The sequence below is a fragment of the Rhinoderma darwinii genome, chromosome 1 (assembly GCF_050947455.1).
Source record: "Rhinoderma darwinii isolate aRhiDar2 chromosome 1, aRhiDar2.hap1, whole genome shotgun sequence".
NCBI classification, from domain to species: Eukaryota; Metazoa; Chordata; class Amphibia; order Anura; family Rhinodermatidae; genus Rhinoderma; species Rhinoderma darwinii.
The window spans coordinates 255,281,728-255,302,310 of NC_134687.1; the positions used below are offsets into that span (position 1 = coordinate 255,281,728).

General features: G+C 44.3%; 1 protein-coding gene across 4 annotated transcripts in view; it reads right to left on the reverse strand.

Moving 5' to 3' along the window:
* The window catches only part of NFIC (nuclear factor I C), an 863,572-nt gene that overhangs the window by 674,810 nt on the left and 168,179 nt on the right, over window positions 1-20,583 (reverse strand). For 3 of the 4 annotated variants that reach the window (XM_075863581.1, XM_075863587.1, XM_075863566.1), the window contains exons 4-6: window positions 20,312-20,386; window positions 19,611-19,746; window positions 17,327-17,451 (exon numbers count right to left, since the gene is read on the reverse strand). In XM_075863581.1, the coding sequence (XP_075719696.1) occupies window positions 17,327-17,451; window positions 19,611-19,746; window positions 20,312-20,386 (336 nt within the window). The remainder of the gene's footprint in view (window positions 1-17,326; window positions 17,452-19,610; window positions 19,747-20,311; window positions 20,387-20,583) is intronic. The other variant, XM_075863574.1, reaches the window with a different exon arrangement.

Here is a 20,583-nt window from a genome sequence, read left to right on the forward strand (position 1 = left end):
CCTACTCAGACGTGCTCACGCCCCACTTCATCCGGGCCTTCAATTCGCTCATAGAGGGGGGCTCCATCCCTGGAGACACGTTGAGGGCACACATTACGGTCATACCCAAAGAGTGGAAGGACCCATCCCTATGCCAGAGTTATCATCCTATTTCTCTACTGGATGTAGATCTGAAACTATTCGCAAAGATTCTGGCATATCGGTTGTCTCCACTCCTACACAATGTGATACATACCGACCAAGTGGGTTTTATGCCCTTACGGGAAGCGAGAGACAACACCACACGGGCGATTAACTTAATGTACCAAGCGGCAGCTTCGTCACTCCCCACTTGTTTTTTGTCAACGGACGCAGAAAAGGCCTTCGACAGGGTCAGCTGGGACTTTATGTTGGCAACTTTACGACATATAGGAATAGGGACTCATATGATGTCCTGGATCTCGGGCCTCTACTCCTCCCCATCAGCCAAGGTTAAGGTCAACGGGCACTTCTCATCCTCATTTACGATTGCTAATGGTACACGACAAGGCTGCCCCCTATCTCCACTAATTTAAATTTTATGCCTGGAACCCTTGTTGTGCCATATCCGCTCCAACCCGGATATTACGGGCTTGGACTTGGGAGGCAGATCTCATAAGGTTGCCGCCTACGCGGACGATCTACTCTTCTTCCTCACAGCCCCTAGAATTTCCTTGCCCAACCTTATGGCGGAGTTGAGTAGATACTCGAGATTATCCAACTTCAAAATAAACTACCAGAAGTCAGAGGCTCTTAACATCTCGTTACCACAGACTCTGGTTACTGACCTGTCGGAGTCCTTCTCTTTTAAGTGGGCAAGGGACTCGCTTAAATATCTGGGAACCCGACTTCCCAGTGATCTATCTCGCCTTTATGCAGTGAACTTTCCCTCACTTCAACGTATGAAGGCCGACCTGGATTCTTGGACGTCGGGCACCTTTACCTGGTTTGGCAGGTGTGCGATCTTTAAAATGAACATTTTACCGCGGATTCTGTACCTTCTACAGGCCCTACCGATACATATCCCACGCCCGTTCTTTCAATTCCTGCTATCCCTTGTGCACAAATTCATATGGGCAGGGAAACCGTGAGGGGGGAATTGGTCTACCGGACTTTGTCTCCTACCACCACGCCTCCCACTTGACACTAATTTTAGATTGGTTCCGGCAAGGCGGGAGTAAAGAATGGGTATCTATGGAACAGGCTTTTATGACAGTCCCCTTACAGGCACTACCGTGGTTGGGTGGACATGTTCCCCTGGTAGCGCGGATACAGCCGACAATAGGCCCCCCCTTGCAGTTGCGGCACGGGTATTTCCCCGGGCATAGTTCTCGCCGTCCCCCTCCCCGATATTCCCGATTTTGGGCAATCCTGCTTTTTCACCGGGACTGGACAGTGGCCCATTTCAGCTATGGTTGAGGGCAGGTAAGGGACGGGCCGCACACTTTTTGCAGGATGGGAGGTGGATGTCGAGCGCTCAACTACGGTCTTTGTCTGACCCAGTCCCTTTCTCGGCGTGGCAGGTCACCCAGTTGCGGCATTTCCTGACGTCATTAGAACATCCTGCGGCGCAACCGCGAGATTGCTCCCCATTTGAACTCCTATGTACAGGCACGGGCACGATCCGTCACTCGTTGTCCAGACTTTACACTCTCTTGATCTCACCCTCCAATTTGCCTCCACCCCCTTACCTGCTTAGCTGGGAGAGGGACTTGGGCGAGATATTCACCCCTGAACAAAAGGAACGCCTGTTCACCATGACACATAAGTCCTCCTTGGCCAGCAGATTTCAGGAGGCAGGGTTCAAGATTCTGTCCCGTTGGTATAGGGTGCCTTCCAGATTGCATGCAATGATCCCGGCGGCCTCGTCATTATGCTGGAAATGTGGTGACCATGTGGGTACAATCATGCATATTTTTTGGGACTGCCCACTCCTGACTGGGTTCTGGTCCGAGGTGTTGCGCATTTCCTCGAAATGTACAGATTTCCCCCTCCCACGATACCCGGGCCTCTTCCTGCTCCATCTGTGTGAGGTCCCTCTGCCTACGTACAGACGCTCGGTAGTTTGCCAATTGGTGAATGCGGCTAGGGCATGTGTTCCTGCACTGTGGAGACAATCCTGTCCCCCGTCAGTGGGCATGTGGTTTGGCAAGATTCAGGAGATCAGGAGAATGGAGGACCTCACGGCATGAATGAAAGGGTCCCATGTTTCCTTCCTAAGAAAATGGCGTGAATGGATCAGATTTCAATCAACTGCGGAATATAAGACCATCATGGCCTCTTGAATTCACATCTAGATCTGGTGCGTCAGGTCAGCCCCCCCCCCCCCTTTTTGCCCCTTTTTTCCCTCCTTCCTACTGTCTCTGCTTTTCTTTTCCTTTTCCTCTTACTGTTCTCATGTTCGCTTCTGGAGTATTATGCACGGCTGCGGGTTCAGGGTGCATATCGGAGATTCTTTCATATTTGATTCAAGCGATGTAGTACTTTTATGTGATCCCATGCACTTAGGTCCTGCTGATAGCCGACCTGTGGCCGGTTGACTGTTTTGCACTGGCATTTCCCAATTGTGTTGTGTATCCTTTGTATACTTTGTGTTACAAAATAACAAAATGAAAATAAAAGAATTTATAAAAAAAAAACTAGTAACTATTTTGTGTGGTATTACTATCTGTTTTACAAGCAGATACATTTAAATTTAGAAAAATGCTAATTGTTTTTTACCAATAAATATTGAATTCATCGTCCAAATTAGTACAAGTACAATATCCGTGTGGAGTTGTTCAGAGAGCACTAATTTTTCTCAGGTGCTCAGAATAGGGTCCCAACCCATTTGAAGAAATAGAAAGAATTGCATTCGGCACACTCTTGGAAAAGTAAAGTGAATTTAATTAGATTTTTTATTGTAATGCCAGTGGCTATATGTACATATACTACTATATGTCGTGAGACTTTCATCGGGCACTGAGCCGTACTGGGGACTGGTTTAACTAAGCTGGCGCTGTGCAAATAATGGCGGCTTGCCGCTCTAAATGGCGCTCTAATTGCTAATTCTATGAACGCTTGTATGCCCGATAATCGCCAAGTGTAAACAATGGACTGACAATATCCTATTCTGTAGAGAACACTTCTCAGCAGACATCTCATTATCATCACAGGCAGGATTACTATGGAAGGGAACACCTATCTATACATAACGCAGTATAGACTATTGAGAATAGGTGATGGACACCGCTCCCCTCCTAACCCTTCCTGCACAATAACCTCTACACAGGTCACAGAGAATGCCTAGAAAACTCTCCTATAGAAGTCAATAGGTCAGCTCCAGTGTTAAGGATCTGCCAGGCACAGCGTCTGTATCCACGCCCATAGGTAATCAGCCTGCACCTGCTTCTATGTCTGTGAGACTGACTCCATCTTCCACCACTCAGGATGGCAGGCTTAGGAGTGGGAGAGCCTATCACAGCCTGGCGAGACGGAGCTAGCTCCCGCCCTCTGTCTATTTATACCTGCCTTTCCTGTTCCTCCTTGCTTGTGATTCTTGTTTTGTTTCCTGGCCCTGCTGCAGCTTCTTTAACCATTTGACCCTGCTTCATATCGACCCTGGCCTACTGACTACTCTGCTGCTCTGCGTTTGGTACCTCGTACACTCCTGGTTTGACTCGGCTTGTTCACTACTCTCCTGCTCTGCGTTTGTTACCTTGTACACTCCTGGTTTGACTTGGCTCGTTCACCACTCTTGTTGCTCGGGGTGTTGCCGTGGGCAACTGCCCCTTTTCCCTTGCTTCTGTGTACCCTTGTCTGTTTGTCTGTCGGGCACTTATTGAGCGTAGGGACCGTCGCCCAAATGTACCCCGTCGCCTAGGGCGGGTCGTTGCAAGTAGGCAGGGACTGAGTGGCGGATAGATTAGGGCTCACTTGTCTGTTTCCTTACCCCCATCATTACATCCAGACTATTGTTTCCTATGACCCATGTGGCTGCTCTAAAGCATCTCTCTAAATGCTTTTAGCAGCAGTTCAGGCAAGAAGGCTGCCCCCAAATTCAGGTGCACAAAAAAAGAATAAGAAAATATACAAAGAAAATAAAAACTGTTTAGAAAAAAAGCATATGTTTCAGTATATGGTTTTAATTAGTAAAAAATATAGGTGATACAGTCCCTTTAAGCTAGATTGTAGCTATAGGGGGTGCCAAGGTAGCAGTCACACCCTGGCTCTTGTGCCTGAGGGGGCTAAAAGGCTCCTCTGCCACATAAGAATAAACCAGTATTGTGACACATGGTAAAGTGGGTGGCCCTGTTAAAGGTTTTGCAATAGGGCCCAGGGCTTTAAATTACGCCTCTACAGCAAACAGCTCAACAGATCAATGTAGCAGTCTTTTCTTCTAAGGTAGACCTACTACATCATCTTATTTTGGTTTACTATACAGTACAGTAAAATGGGGGAAAAAAAGCTTAAAAAATACAAACCTCCGATCTATTTGTTATGAGCATACTATTAATTTTAAAGCGACATTATATCCAGGGTGCATCGCATATAAAAAAGGGTTTAAGCAAATTACTTTAGACAATAAAACAACAAGTACGATATACAGGAATTTAATAGATGACAAACTGCTACAGAAGGAGATGGCTCTGCTCGCGAGGGCTTACAATCTACGAGGGAAGGAGACCATAGATGAGGGTAGAAGCTCTTCATCCGGTAGTGTAGTGGTAAAAGCTTTTCTAAAGAGGTGGGTTTTCAGGTTACCTTTGAAGGTTTCCATGGTGGAAGAGAGCCTGATGTGTTGGGGTAGCGAGTTCCAGAGTATGGGGGATCTACGGAAGAAATCTTGATGCCAATGATGTGAGGAACTCATAAGAGGAGAGCAAAGAAAAAGGTCTTGAGAGGAACGGAGATTACGTGTGGTAGGTATCGGGAGATTATGTCAGAGTTGTATGGTGTGGATTGGTTGCACAATGCATTCGGAAAGTCTTCAGACAATTTCAATTTACTCACATTTTGTCATATTAAAGCCTTGTGCTAAAAGAGAAAAAAAAAATCAAGTTTCTCCCCATCATTCTGCACTCAATAACCCATAATGACAAAGTGAAAACAGATTGTTAGTAACCTTTGCTAATTTATTGAAAAGGAAAAACTAAAATATTGCATTGACATAAGAATTCAGACCCTTTACCCGTTGAAGCACCTTTGGCAGCGATAACAACCTCCAGTTTTCTTGGGTATGATGCCACAAGGTTTGCACACCTGTATTTGGGGATTTTCTGCCATTCTTCTCTGCAGATCCTCTCAAGCTCTGTCAGGTTGGATAGGGGCCGTCGGTGGACAGACATTTTCAGTTCTCTCCAGAGATCTTCGATTGGGTTCAATTCAGGGCTCTGGCTGGGCCACTCAAGGACATTCACAGAGTTGTCCCTAAGCCACTCCTGTGTTGTCTTGGCTGTGTGCTTAGGGTCATTGTCTTGTTGGAAGGTGAACCTTCAGCCCATTCTGAAATCCAGAGCAATCTGGATCAGGTTTTCATTAAGAATATATCTGTACTTTGCTCCATTCATCTTTCCCTCAACTCCCTGTCCCAGTCGCTGAAAAACAACCCACAACATGATGCTGCCACCAACATGCTTCAGTGTAAGGATGGTATTGAGCAAGTAATGAGCAGTGCCTGGTTTCCTCCAGACAAGACGCTTAGAATTGAGGCCAAAAATATCAATCTTGGTTTCATCCGACCACAGAATCTTGTTTCTCACAGTCTGAGAGTCCTTTAGGTGCTTTTTTGCAAACTCCAGGCGGGCTTTCATGTGTCTTTCACTGTGTCTTTTACTGAGGAGAGGCTTCTATCTGGCCACTCTGCATTAAAGCCCAGATTGGTGGAGTTCTGCATTGATGGAAAAAATTGTGGAGGCCACTGTGCTCTTGGGAACTATCAGTGCTGCAGACATTTTTCGTACCCTTCCCCAGATCTTTGCCACATCACAATCCTGTCTCTGAGCTCTACAGGCAGTTCTTTCCTCCTTATGGCTTGGTGTTTGCTCTGATATGTATTGTCAGCTCTGAGACCTTATATAAACAGGGTTGTGTCTTTCCAAATCATGTTCAATCAAATGAATTTACCACAGGTGGACTCCAATCAAGGTGTAGAAACATTTCAAAGATGATCTATGGAAATGGGAGGCCCACAGAGCTACATTTCAAGTGTCATAGCAAAGGGTCTGATGATTACTTATATTCATGCGAAGGTTCATTGAGTTTTAAATTTTTAACAAATTTGCAAAAATTTTAAAAATTCGGTTTTCCCTTTGTCTAAAACAGGGGTCTCAAGCACGCGGCCCGCATGCGGCCCCTGGGGCTGTCATCTGCGGCCCGCGGGACACAGAGGCGCTAGTATCGGCTCTGCTCCGAGACTCTGGAATTCCCTGACATCGCTGTCCACATATGAACAGCGATGTCTGGGGCTTCCCCAGAGCCGGAGTCCCGAGCAGAGCGCTGGTGTCGGCTCTGCTCCGGGACTCTGTGGAATTCCCTGACATCGCTGTCCACATATGAACAGCGATGTCTGGGGCTTCCCCAGAGCCGGAGTCCCGAGCAGAGCGCTGGTGTCGGCTCTGCTCCGGGACTCTGTGGAATTCCCTGACATCGCTGCCCATATATGGACAGTGTGTCAGGGTCTTGCCCAGAGCGGAGCAGAGCGCTGGTGTCGCCTCTGCTCCTGGACTCTGTGGAATTCCCTGACATCGCTGTCCACATACGAACAGCGATGTCTGGGGCTTCCCCAGAGCCGGAGTCCCGAGCAGAGCGCTGGTGTCGGCTCTGCTCCGGGACTCTGTGGAATTCCCTGACATCGCTGTCCACATATGAACAGCGATGTCTGGAGCTTCCACAGAGCCGGAGTCCCGAGCAGAGCGCTGGTGTCGGCTCTGCTCCGGGACTCTGTGGAATTCCCTGACATCGCTGCCCATATATGGACAGTGTGTCAGGGTCTTGCCCAGAGCGGAGCAGAGCGCTGGTGTCGGCTCTGCTCCTGGACTCTGTGGAATTCCCTGACATCGCTGTCCACATATGAACAGCGATGTCTGGGGCTTCCCCAGAGCCGGAGTCCCGAGCAGAGCGCTGGTGTCGGCTCTGCTCCGGGACTCTGTGGAATTCCCTGACATTGCTGCCCATATATGGACAGTGTGTCAGGGTCTTGCCCAGAGCGGAGCAGAGAGCTGGTGTCGGCTCTGCTCCTGGACTCTGTGGAATTCCCTGACATCGCTGTCCACATATGAACAGCGATGTCTGGGGCTTCCCCAGAGCCGGAGTCCCGAGCAGAGCACTGGTGTCGGCTCTGCTCCGGGACTCTGTGGAATTCCCTGACATCGCTGCCCATATATGGACAGTGTGTCAGGGTCTTCCCCAGAGCGGAGTCCCGGGCAGAGCGCTATTATCGGCTCTGCTCCGGGACTCTGGGGAAGCCTCTGACATAGCTGTCCATACATCGACAATGATGTCAGGGGCTTCCCCAGAGCATGAGTCCCAGTGATGTCAGGAGCACAGCTGGAGTCCCAGGAAGAGCCTACTAGCGCTCTGCCTGGGACTCCAGCTCTGGGCAAGCCCCTGACATCACTGGGGCAGCCTCTACAGAGGGCACTGGGGCAGCCTCTACAGAGGGCACTGGGGCAGCCTCTACAGAGGGCACTTTGGCAGCCTCTACAGAGGGCACTTTGGCAGCCTCTACAGAGGGCACTGTGGCAGCCTCTACAGAGGGCACTGTGGCAGCCTCTACAGAGGGCACTGTGGCAGCCTCTACAGAGGGCACTGTGGCGTTATCTACAAGTGGGTGTGTGACAGTATCTGAAGAGGACACTGGCATTATCTAGGGGTGTGTTGCATTATCTACAGAGGGCACTGTGGCCTTATCTACAGAGGGCACTGTGGCCTTATCTACAGAGGGCACTGTGGCCTTATCTACAGAGGGCACTGTGGCCTTATCTACAGAGGGCACTGTGGCCTTATCTACAGAGGGCACTGTGGCCTTATCTACAGAGGGCACTGTGGCCTTATCTACAGAGAGCACTGTGGCCTTATCTAGGGGTGTGTTGCATTATCCACAGAGGGCACTGCGGCAGCATTCACAGAGGGCACTGTGGCCTTATCTAGGGGTGTGTTGCATTATCCACAGAGGGCACTGCGGCAGCATCCACAGAGGGCACTGCGGCACTATCTAAAAAGGGGCTGCCCAATCTTGACATGTGTGCTAACTGAGCCGCCGGACTGCATTTGGCGACACAAACTGGAAAGCTGGATTGTTGAAATAAGCACATGGAGAAATATCTCAAATTTTAAACCTAGCGCTATTATTATAGTAATGTAGTGTTATTATTCTAGTAATGTAGTGTTATAGTAGTTCAAATAACTAATTGATTAACAATAATTTTGTATTGCATCAAATTTGAAAGTAATGCGGCCCGTCAACTTCCCATTTTTTCTATATGCGGCCCACTTACCTGGCCGAGTTTGAGACCCCTGGTCTAAAACTTGGTTGTTAAAATGTTAAAAAATTGAAAGGGACTGAAGACATTCCAAATGCACTGTATGTCGTTGTTAATATTTAGAATTTAGTTTGCTGGGTAATAAGTAGCCAGTGAAGGGATTGGCAGAGGAGAGAATGGGAAGAGAGGCATAATAACAGGAGGCAACACAGAAGGATGTTGTGGTAGACTAGGCAGGAGAAGATGAGGCCATGTACTAGCATTTTTGTTGTTTAGGCAAGAGAGTATACGAGAAATGCTTTCAGGGTGGAGGCAGCAGGAGGTGGTTAGGGCCTGGATGTGTGGTTTGAAAGACATATCAGAATCAAAGGTTATCCCTAGGAAAGAGGTGTGGAGAAATTAACTGATTGCTAGTTCTGGTAAGGTGGCTGAACGAGATGGGGGAAAGATGATGAATTCAGTTTTCTCCATGTTGAGTTTTAAAATGGGAGAGAAGGAGATAGTTGAGAGACACTCTGGAACTCTGGATAGCAGAGAGGTGACATCTGCGCTATAGAGATAAATCTGTGTGTTGTCAGTATAGAAGTGGTACTAAGAGCCATGGAATTCTATGAGCTGTCCCAGGCCAAGGTCATAAATGGATTTAGCGCCGGTGGCCACTGTCCGCCGATGTTCCCCTCCTGCTGGACTGTGCTCACCTGTATCCGCCTCCTCCGAGACTCCAGCATATTCTGAGCTTTGTCAGGCGATCTGCCCATAGGGGGCACGCACTAAAGCAGTCTCTTAAAGGGCCAGGGAACGCACCAGTAAAAATGTCCCCATCCAATCCCTGCATACCCTGGACTATAAAAAGGAACTCCTCCCACTATCTGCCTGAGCAATGTTATACTAACCTAGTATTAGCCTGCAAAGTTTCCGTATCCTGTGTCCGTGACCAGTCGGTATCTGCATTCTGTGTCTGTGACCAGTCGGTATCCTGTACCCTGTATCCTGTGGCCACTTCCAGTAATCTAGCACCAGCCTGCTTCCAGTAATCAGGCACCAGCCTACTTCCAGTAATCTGGCACCAGCTTGCTTCCAGTAATCTGGCACCAGCCTGCTTCCAGTAATCCGGCACCAGTCTGCTTTGAGTAATCTGGCACCAGCCTGCTTCCAGTAATCCAGCACTAACTTGTATCCACTACCTGCAATCTGACTGCATCCAGCTGCCACCAAGGTACCATCTACCTGTGACTGTTTTAACACATGTCTGGCCAACAGCTACACCATTACGGCGGAGTAGCCCAGTGGATCCACAACCCCATTAGACGTTACAATGGAGAAGAATAGGGGTCCCAAGACAGAGCCTTGGGGAATACCAACAGAAAGAGGGCGAGGGGAGGAGATAGTGTGCAAGTAAGAGATGCTAAATGTTCGGTTGGTGAGGTATGAGGGGGTCCAGGAGAGTCTCTGATGCCAAGAGATGAGAGAATTTGTAACAGGAGGGAGTGGCCAACTGTGTCGAAGGCAGAGGACACGTATAGAAGAAAGAGCACAGGGTAATGTAGTGAGGCTTTGGTAGTTAACAGATCATTAGTGACTTTGGTTAGGGCCATTTCAGTAGAGCAGTGGGGTCGGAAGACAGATTGTAGATGGTTGAAAAGAGAGTTGGATGGAAGGTGGGAGGACAGTTCAAGGTGGACATGTTATTCAAGGAGCTTTGAGGGAGTAGTGAGATATGGGGTGTAATGAACTGTTTGAATTAAGAAGGGAAGACTCCAGTGGATAGTGATATCTTGAAAAAAATGGGTTAAGGCTGGGATAAACACAATAGTAAGGTTGGGGATGAGATGGGATGGATTTGGGTAATGTGCACGTGGTGTGGTATGATTTGTAGAGTTGGGTGGAAATATTTTCACCCGTAAAGGAGGAGAAGCAGCTTTAACTGAACGTTGTTAATTTTTTGCCTTTCGTTGACAACTGGAGCTTTATGCAGAAAATGTATTCACAACTCTCTGAGCCAAAATAGGGAACTTGTTATTCCAAAGTCTAAATGGCAGATGCCACAGATTTAGTTCAAACCGTGCGGGTGGTGCCTGAGGGGCGATGTCTACAGCATTTATGAGTGCTTGCTGCAGTGTAACAGGGCCCACTGTTCTAAAATGCAAGCATAAAAAAAAAGTGTATGCCCGGCTGCTTAAGGTGTTGCTAATCTAATCAAGTTCAAGCATGCTTTCTTTCTGCCCTCAATTGTATCATAATTTATGTTTTGCTCCTAAAATCAAATGAAATCCTTAAAAATTGAGGAAGAGGCCATGAGATCAATATTATAAGCATCATTTTGTGGCGTGCATTCATACTCTTTCAATTTTAAATGTATGACCAGATAATATTGTTGCAAAAAAATATTACAATTGTTTACTTACACAACGATGTACATTGTCAATATATGTAAGCAGATGCATGCATTTTTGCCTGCAAAAAACTGAACGGAGTTACAGACAGTGAAATTCCACTGCCTGCCCAGTAGGACGAGCTCCTGATACACATCAAACCACAGTATGAACAAAGACATTAACTGAGAGGACAGGGGGAGGTGGAGTTATGACCAAAAGGAGGGGGTGTAAGGACCTGGAAGTTCATCTCAGGACAGCCGAGCTATAATACAGTAAACATGTGATACAGCAGGGTGGAGACCTACATAGAAGTTCCTGCTATTGCCACAGACAGACTGTGTTGGAGCTTTACAGTAAACTTCCTGCTTTTGCTCTCATTGATTTTCAGAAAGTGATCCCAGTTCTGAATCTCCATAAAGGCTATGTACACCTTTGACATGCTTTTTTTTTTTTTTTTTGCTTTTTTAGAATAAAATTGACCATTTGGTGCAACTTCCTAAATATATTTTATTACAAATGATTTAAACTTTTTGAGGTACAGCTGCTTTGTACCCTGTATTCAGAGCAGCAGTATCTTGCACTGAATCCTGTATTTGTCAGGTCAGCGGCACTAAGGGTATGTTCACACGATGAGAGGCATTTACTTGTGAAAAGACAGACTGTTAACAGCTGCCTCGTTTCACACGTAAATGCTCCTCCTCGTAATTTACGAGGCGTCTGAGACGCTCGTAAATCTTGAGCTGTGCTTCATTGAGTTCAATGAAGAACAGCTCAAATTACGTGGCAAAGAAGTGCCCTGCACTCGTCAAACGACGACGCGTAAATTACAGGTCGTCTGCACAGTACGTCGGCAAACCCATTCAAATGAATGGGCAGATGTTTGCCGACGTATTGTAGCCCTATTTTCAGACGTAAAACGAGGCATAATACGCCTCGTTTACATCTGAAAATAGGTCGTGTGAACCCAGCCTTACAGGTTCAATGTCAGCGGGTTCTGCGTGTCTCTGACACAAAGGATCGAGCAGCTATCACATCTAAATTTATAACTTAAATGTGATCGATTACAGGTGGATCCTGCGCGGACCTGGCAGATTCAGATCTTAGTGAACGATGCAGCTGCTCTGTATACGGAATACATAGCAGCTGTATCTCAAAGAGTAAACATTTTTTGGGAGAAAAAGTATTTAGGAAGTTGCACCAATCACACTGATGCAGTTTTATTTAAAAAAAAAAAACAACCCAAAAACAATGCTGTCAAAGGTGTACATAGCCTTTCAACTATTTAATATACTGAATTTAGTAAGGTTATAGTGCTCATAGTACATACTGCCAGAAATGCAGATAAATGTTGAAAATCACAAGAATAATGATGTAATCCGTCCTGCCATGAATAAAAAACAATTACTGACACATTAATGGCCGAATTACACCTGCCAATGATCGGGCAAACGAGCGTTCATTGGCTGATCTGCTCGTTTATGCAGAATTAAATATTATCGTTGTCGGCAGCACATCTCCCTGTGTAAACATGATGGAAATGTATGGGGACGAGCGATTGTAGTAACCATCGCTCGTCCCCATACATAGCCAAGCATTGCTCCTTGTGAAAGGAGGAAACAAGCAATTGTCTCGTTGATCGGAGCTCGTTTTCACAGCCCATGTTGGGTTGTGTAATAGGAGCCTTAGATCTCATTTGTAACTACATCTTTAACATCACTCCTACTGATTCTTATCTTCAGTAGAGTTCCAATATAATCCCATTATCTCAGGCACACACACACACACACACACACACAAACACGCTAGATTTCATAGGACACCTATATATTTCTATGGAGAAATCCCGCACAAATACAGAGAAAACATTATATATCAGTTGACCTGGCTATATGGCTGCAGGACCCCGTTGCTCCAAGTTAATCGTGCTAACTCTTGAGTCACTGTGACTGTGATTTTTATCAATAAAAAAAAACATGTGGCTCATAGGCGTATATTTTGTACCAAGAACGGGATGTGATCCCATCAGGACAATGCAGGTAAACCCGTCACAAGCAATACCTTTGGGTTTTGATTTGATAAGAACCAATCACGTTTGTTGACACAAAATATATGACTCCCACATGGAGCCATATTACAGCCATCTGAACTTGACCTTGGGCTATGTTTTTTTTCTTTACATTTTGGTGCGGTTTTCAAGCTGCATTAAAAACTGCACCAAAAACGGCATTAGACAGGATAAAAAACTGCAAAAACTGGCCTTACAATGTGTTTTTCAGAGTATTTTTCAAATGCGATCAAAACTTTGTGTGAATGAACCATAATTCACAAAGGATCATTATTTATAATGCAACGTACTTTGCACTACATTACATAATATAGGTAACTTACATAACATTTCAAACTAGCAGCATGCACTGGGACAACATAACCAGAAGATATTGTAATGTACAATTTACATTTTTTTAAAGTATTAAAGCTTTACAAACACTATTCAAATCAAGTTCGATAAGCAGAATAGCAAAAAAGCCTAACCAGAAAATCCCACATGCAAGTTGAGTGCAACCCATACCAGCTGAGAAATAGGTGCAAAATAAATCAACACTTTTCCAGTATTTACCAGCCTACATTACAACCAACTTTATTATTAGAAATGAAAAGGAAGAATGTCCGCAGATAAGCTATGTAATGTAAAAGATGTTTATAATGATGTTTATAAGTTCTACTCATTGGGCGTTTGGGCAACCCCTTGGCAAATATGATTAAATGTGGATAAATGTAAAAAGTTATGCATCTGGGTAATAATAATTTGCATGCACAATATGTCCTAAGGGGGAGTAAAACTGCCAGAGTAAGGTTCCTCTTCATTCCGGTCACTTGCTCAAATTGTGAATCGCGGCACCCCTTTCAAAATAGCTAATTGTCCCCGACCATCAGCTATTCATGGCCTATCCTGAGGATAGGCCACTAATTTTTAGGGCCTGGACAACCCCTTGGTAGGCTTAGATACATGGTAGGCTGAGATACATAGCCCATATGTGATCATGTCTTATGGGCTCTATAGCTAAGCCTACCACATGGTAGGCTTACATACAGGGCCCCAGCAGACAGTAATCTCATAAGATTACTGTCTGCTGGGGCCCTGTATCTAAGAATCTTGCAATGACCACATGGTAAGTTTAGATACATGGCCCATGTGTGATACTGTCTGATGGGCCCTGTATTTTAGCCTACCACATGGTAGGCTTAGATACAAGGTTCCAGCAGACAGTAATCTTATACCGTATAAGATTACTCTCTGCTGGACCCCGTATCTAAGCCTACCTTGTGGTAGGGTTAGATACAGGGTCCAAAAGACAGTATCACACATGGGCCCTGTATCTAAGCCTACCACATGTGTTACTAATGGTTTTTTTTTTGTGTTTTTGCTTTTTTTACATGTTCGATCGTTGGACTACATCTGATTCGAGGACTACTTCAATGACGGCTTTTTTTAAACTCAATAAAATGGTTAATGAGGGTTGTGTACATTAAAATATTTTTTAATTTCAATAAAATATTTTTTCTGTGCATTTGTATTTTTTTTCAAACTATTACTACCGCCTTAGTAATGGCCGCTGGCTGATTGACAGCGTCCATTACTGAGCCGGGGCTAACACTAACCCCCATTATTACCCTGGTATCCACCGCCACCAGAGGTGCCGGGAAGAGCTGGGTACGATCACTACAGATGGTAGGGCACTGGGGCGGCCACATGTATTATTAGGCTGGGAAAGTCAAAAACAGTGGGCCTTCCCACCCTGGTAATGCTAGCCTGCTGCTGCTATGTTGTATCTGGCTGGTTCTAAAAATGAGGGGACCCCACATCATTTAAAAATAAATAAATTATTATAATAATAATAATAAATGGAAAAACCGATGTTGGGCCGCAGCCTAGCATTACCAGGGTGGGAAGGATCACTGTTTCTGGCCTTTCCAAGCCTAATAATACCAGCCTGCAGTCGCCCCAGTACCCGACCATCACTACAGATGGTCAGGTACTGGATCACACCCGACTCTTCCCAGTACCCCTGGTGGCGGTGGGTACTGAGGTAATAATGGGGGGATAGTGTTAGCCTCTTCACCGGCTAACAATAATTTATTTAATGAGTTAAAAGTCAAGGTAAAGACGGCTACATCTTTACAAGTGTATGTGGCAGTCGCTAGCACCAGGGCCCCTTCCGGTGCTAGCGACGCCACCGGGCACCCCCAGACGAAGGCTCTCAGCCGAAACGTACGTCGGGTGTGACGCCAGACAGCAGAAATCTATGGGTAAGTTGCTTATACTATATATCCACATATACTATTTATGTAACCATTTGTTTGGGTCTGGTGCTGACTGCATCTTTGCCTTCAAATGATTACTCAGACCTGGGACTCTGCGTATTATCTAGAACACATTACATGTCTCCTGGTTTTATATATCTCATACACTATGTAGAGCACTGAATGTGCTTTCATGGTTGCAGTTACTCCAAGCCTTACTCATGATACTTCCAAAACACATATATGTTTATTTATTATCCAACTATTAACAACTGTCTGGCCTCATCTGCTTCACACTGCGGTAATCATCTTTTATTTTAATGTGTGTGGTTTTTATATTTTGTACCAATAAAATTATATATTTTATCAGTATAAGCATGGTTTTGACTCTATTTTTAGATTTTTATTCTGATTATGTTATGAGTCACCGCTGACGTCACCCGTAGTCATGGGCGTTTTCTAATATATGCCCTCCCCTCATATAATATATTATATATGACTTACTGACATCTATTTAGTTTCTTTATAGAGGGGTATTTAGGTTGTCCTCCATATTGGTTAAGTATGAAGGGGCTGTGACGCCCGGCACATAACATTTATGTGCCGGGCGGTATGGGTCTCCTCATACCGCGAGCCCGTAGCAGCCGCTATGGCTGCTATAGTCAGCAGGGGGCCCTAAATCCCTGACCTGCCTACAAGTGTAAGCAGCGGGGCATGGAGACAATGTCTCTCTGCTCCGCTGCCGGATAAAAGCAGGTTGCTGCCTGGGCCCTCCGGAGGATCCTCCGGTGGGCCAGTCCGACGCTGGCTACGCCCCTGCTTCCACGTATATAAAGTATATCTGAAGAACAGCAACTGTGATCTGAGATTCTATGTGGCTTCAGAAGGGTAAATAAAATATCAACAGATCGTATAAAGTCTGCAAGGCAAACCTAAAGAGCGTGAAATGTAGCATAGTATCATAGCATAAAACATCAATTAAGCTAAAAATTTGCATAGGGGAGCATATAATTCCTTTCACATCAATCAATACTAGATGAGAACTGAAGTGTTCTATGTCCCATGTAAACAAAGCAAATATGAGCCAGAAATACATATGTAAGTTTATGCAGTATTAAAATCCTCAATCTCAGAAGCATCAAGAGCATACTATTAACATAGTGGGGGAGAGTAAGAAAAACTCTTTGTTGCCAATAGCAACCAATCATAGTACAGTTTGAATTTCTTATAGTGCTCTTGAAAAAAATTAAAGCTGCATTGTGATTGGTATGAAGGGCAGTTTTTATGAATCTCACCCATTATTCTAATGTTCAATTTTTCAAATTTGTAAAACTAAGATTGTTCCATTTCGTCTAAAGGCCCTTTTACACTGGGCGATTATCGTGCAGACGAGCGTCCATATAACATGTGTCTAAAATACTTTATAAATGTAGTGCGCATCACTGCCACATTATGTTCCTCCATATTTCCTGAATTGTTCCCACAAATCATACTCCCTACTACTGCATTAGGCCCCTTGCACACAACCGTAAAAAGCCTCAGTTTTTGCGGACCGCAATTGCGGTCCGCAAAAACGAACCCATTCACTTCCATTGAATGCGGACACCTTTCCGTATCGCTACGGATGAGTGTCCGTTCCGCAGAACTGTGTCTGGAATTATGGAGCATGTCCGCTCTTGGTCCGCAATTGCGGCACGGACTCCTCCATAGAAGTCCATGGGGGAAGCCAAAATTGCAGATGGCTACGGAGGTGCGTCCGCAAATACGGATAGCCATCCGTAAATACAGAAGTGTTGCTAAGCGACACAAAGGGGATTTCCCATCAACCAGACCTCTTTTTTTGCGGCTCCGTATATATGGATGTAATACGGATGCACTACGGACCGTATTTGCAGATACCATTCAGCAGAAATGGGTACGTTGCTGATGATTTGCTGATGACTATAAAGCAATACGGAACCGTATTTGCGGATACGGTCGTGTGCATGAGGCCTTCAATTAATATAATTTTTGTTTAATCATATGATCCTAATAAGAGTTAACAATACAAAACACCTCAATAAATACTTTATTTATACTGACCCTTCTTTAAGCAGATCTTGAGATTAAGAGTAATATTGAATATAGGAATATTTATGTCTAGTTTATACATTACGTTAAAACACTTACCTCCCTCCATGTCATCTGCCCAATTTCGGCTGCTCCCAGTTGGAGAAGATGGAGATGTGTAGAACTCCCCACCCGGGCTTGTGTCCACATCATCCTCTAAAGACCCCGATTTGTGTCTCTTACTCCTTTAAAAAGAAAAACCACAACATATTGACATGCATACAGACGCACATTTTTTCATATCTGCATTCCCATTTTATCATAACACAAGGGGCTTTCATCTGCTGCTAGAACTAATGACGCTCCTTTCTGGTGTAAACGATAAGAGGACACAAGACTGGTGAATATGTGAATTCTAGCTCCTTTTACAAAAAAGCATTAACGTTTTTTTAAACCTAGGCAAGATCTGTGACACAATTAATTACTATTCCCGGAAAGTAGTATTAGCAATCCTATCTAACACACTTTATATATTATAATCATATCAATACATATCTGTACATACAGGGTACAGTTCTAAAATGTTTCCACTCTCCATGTTTCAATGTCAATCTCCTTTCATATAAAATTCAACATTAACATGGCTATAAAAAGGGCATTGTTGGACGTCAATCCTGCAAGACCCTACCATTGTCTAACTTGGCAGTCAACGCTTCACTGCCAATGTTTGTATCATAGATATGTCAGCTTATATAAGATAAATGATACAATATATCAGGAATATGTGTCTAGTGCTTTCGCACTTTGCATTGACACAAAATAAATGGTGTCAGGTAATGATGCTAAAGTAAATGAACATATCACATATATTCATGTCCAGTTTGTATTTTAGTAGCAATATATTTTTATTTGTTTTTGTATATGTTTGTAAACTGGACATAGAATATCAGAGATATAGGTGGGGCCCAATAGCCACACCTATAGAGATCTGCACAAGGTAGATAGATTCAATCCAAGTCCAGCACATCCAAGTTAGGTGCAAGGAATATTGTCCAAGTGCGAAGACCCTTTATTCCTATCCTACCCACTATTAGCCCTGAGTGGCTAGCTTACTATGTCCACATTGTAACACGATTTGTTACATTCAGTGCATTGTACACTTAGACTTCTAGAATGCTAGAAGATCTAATAGACTGATTGCTGTAGGCCCCTGAAGATTTGCGGCAGAAATAGATAGCAAAGAAACGCGTAGGGCGTTTCATTTATCTTATATAAGCTGACATATCTACGATACAAACATTGGCAGTGAAGCGTTGACTGACAAGTTATATATACCCTGTTGGGGAAAACGAACGGAAACTGAGAATTACTGACAGTGATTTAACCCTACCATTGTCTGTAACAAAGCTGCCAATGGAAATCAACATGTCAAAAATGGATCCTGTACCACTTCAGAAATGTTTGTGTTTTAAAAAAATTCAGAAACCGTGCCGAAAGTGATATCTTTGTTATAAATCTACATTGCCAAAAACAACATTGGTGGTGGTCTCTTGGAGGATCTGTGACTTTCTTATGCTGCCCTGTCTGAGGGCAGCATAAAGTAGTGACAGACATACTGATTTCAGCGGTCTGTCAGTGATTTGTTTCAGTACAGTCGTTTGGGAGAACATACATCTTATCTTAGCGGCGCGCAGCCAACGCTGCATGCCATGAGTCCAATGATATATGCATGATATTCACGCTTCCCCCTCAAGTCACTGATTGTCAGATTTCTGTATATGCACAGTAATGGGGAGAAATCTGTCAATCAGCGTCTGGAGGGTGGGGGGAGAGTGAATAGCAATGGATGTTTTTTGCCCAATTTTATAGCTTTACACTTAATAAATTTGTCAGATCGCTTGTGGCCATACTCCCTCTCAAGAAACCTTGCTCACTTTGAATCCCTGCTCATTCTGGGCTCATATGTTCAGAGGATGTTCTTACTCGATGATAGAGAGCATTCTTATACAGAATAGAAAACTATCAAACCTCTGCCCTCTGGACTAAATGAACAAACAACTCAGGCTGCTGAATTTTCTTCCTGCTACAAAAACACACAGAGGGGAATTTAACAATCGATTTGCACCAATATTGTGGCGTTGAAAAGGCAGAAATTATGTCTCACACTAGATTTGAAACCTTTCTCTCCTCTCGCCACTTTTGAAAAGTTTTAACGAGAGAAAAGTTGCAAATTCTATGATAAATCATGCTTATGTGTTATGTCATGAGTTCCTTGTTAAGGTCCCATATCATCAGGGATTAAGAGTGGTTTTGAGAAATTTGTTTGTTTTTTTTAACTTTATGACCTACTTGTATGCATTAGTTAAAAATGATTATACACATACTATAGTAAAGCCATACACACCAAATGACATACCCGCTTGATGACGTGCTAGGGAGGGTCCTTCGCATCCCAGTTCCGACAGGGTTTAAATCATATGCCAGGTGTCCCTGTAGCTCTCCTAGAGAGAAGCTGGGTCCTGTGCCAGACACAACTGGGGCTGCAAAACATAAATTATATATGATTCAAAAGATATGTCATTGGGGGTATTCCATAAATTTTCTAACAAACAAAGGATTTTAAAGGTTCTGGAGTACGAAATGTCAAAAGGAACTATAGCCTAGAAAGTCAATGACACCTGGACACTGCCAAAAGCATAACCCCAAAAACTTGCTTAAACTGTATTAGCCCTTGTTTACTACACTAAGATCCAACAGAACAGCAGAAAAGTGAGTTAGGCTCTGTTCACAGCCTCCATCTCAGATTCCATCACATGGTGATCACTGCATTCAGCTAATAAATGTGCATTATATCCAGCTATTGAACAATTGGTCAAAGACAGATTTTTCTCATAAATGAATGGATTTCTATTCCAGTAACAAATATCAAAGCATAAGCGTATCACAGACAAAGTCTAAAAAAATGACACTAATACATAAAATGATCCCTCTTTCTTAGCAAGAATAATAACATGCATACTATAAATACAAGATTAATAAATCAATTCACACTTTTCACTGATGCATTAAGAGATGAAGAATCACTCAGATCAGGCTGCTACTCACTTCTTGATACTTGAATCAACTCTGTCACGCTGAAAACACCAGAAGTGACAAAACTCTCTTGAAAATCTGTCATATCTGCAGAAACAAAAGAGCTGTGACAGGACTCAGAGGCTTAAAATACATGTACTGTAGTTGGATGCACAAAGAGAATATACACCAGGGGTCTCAAACTCGGCCGGGTAAGTGGGCCGCATATAGAAAAAATGGGAAGTTGACGGGCCGCATTACTTTCAAATTTGATACAATACAAAAGTATTGTTAATCAATTAGTT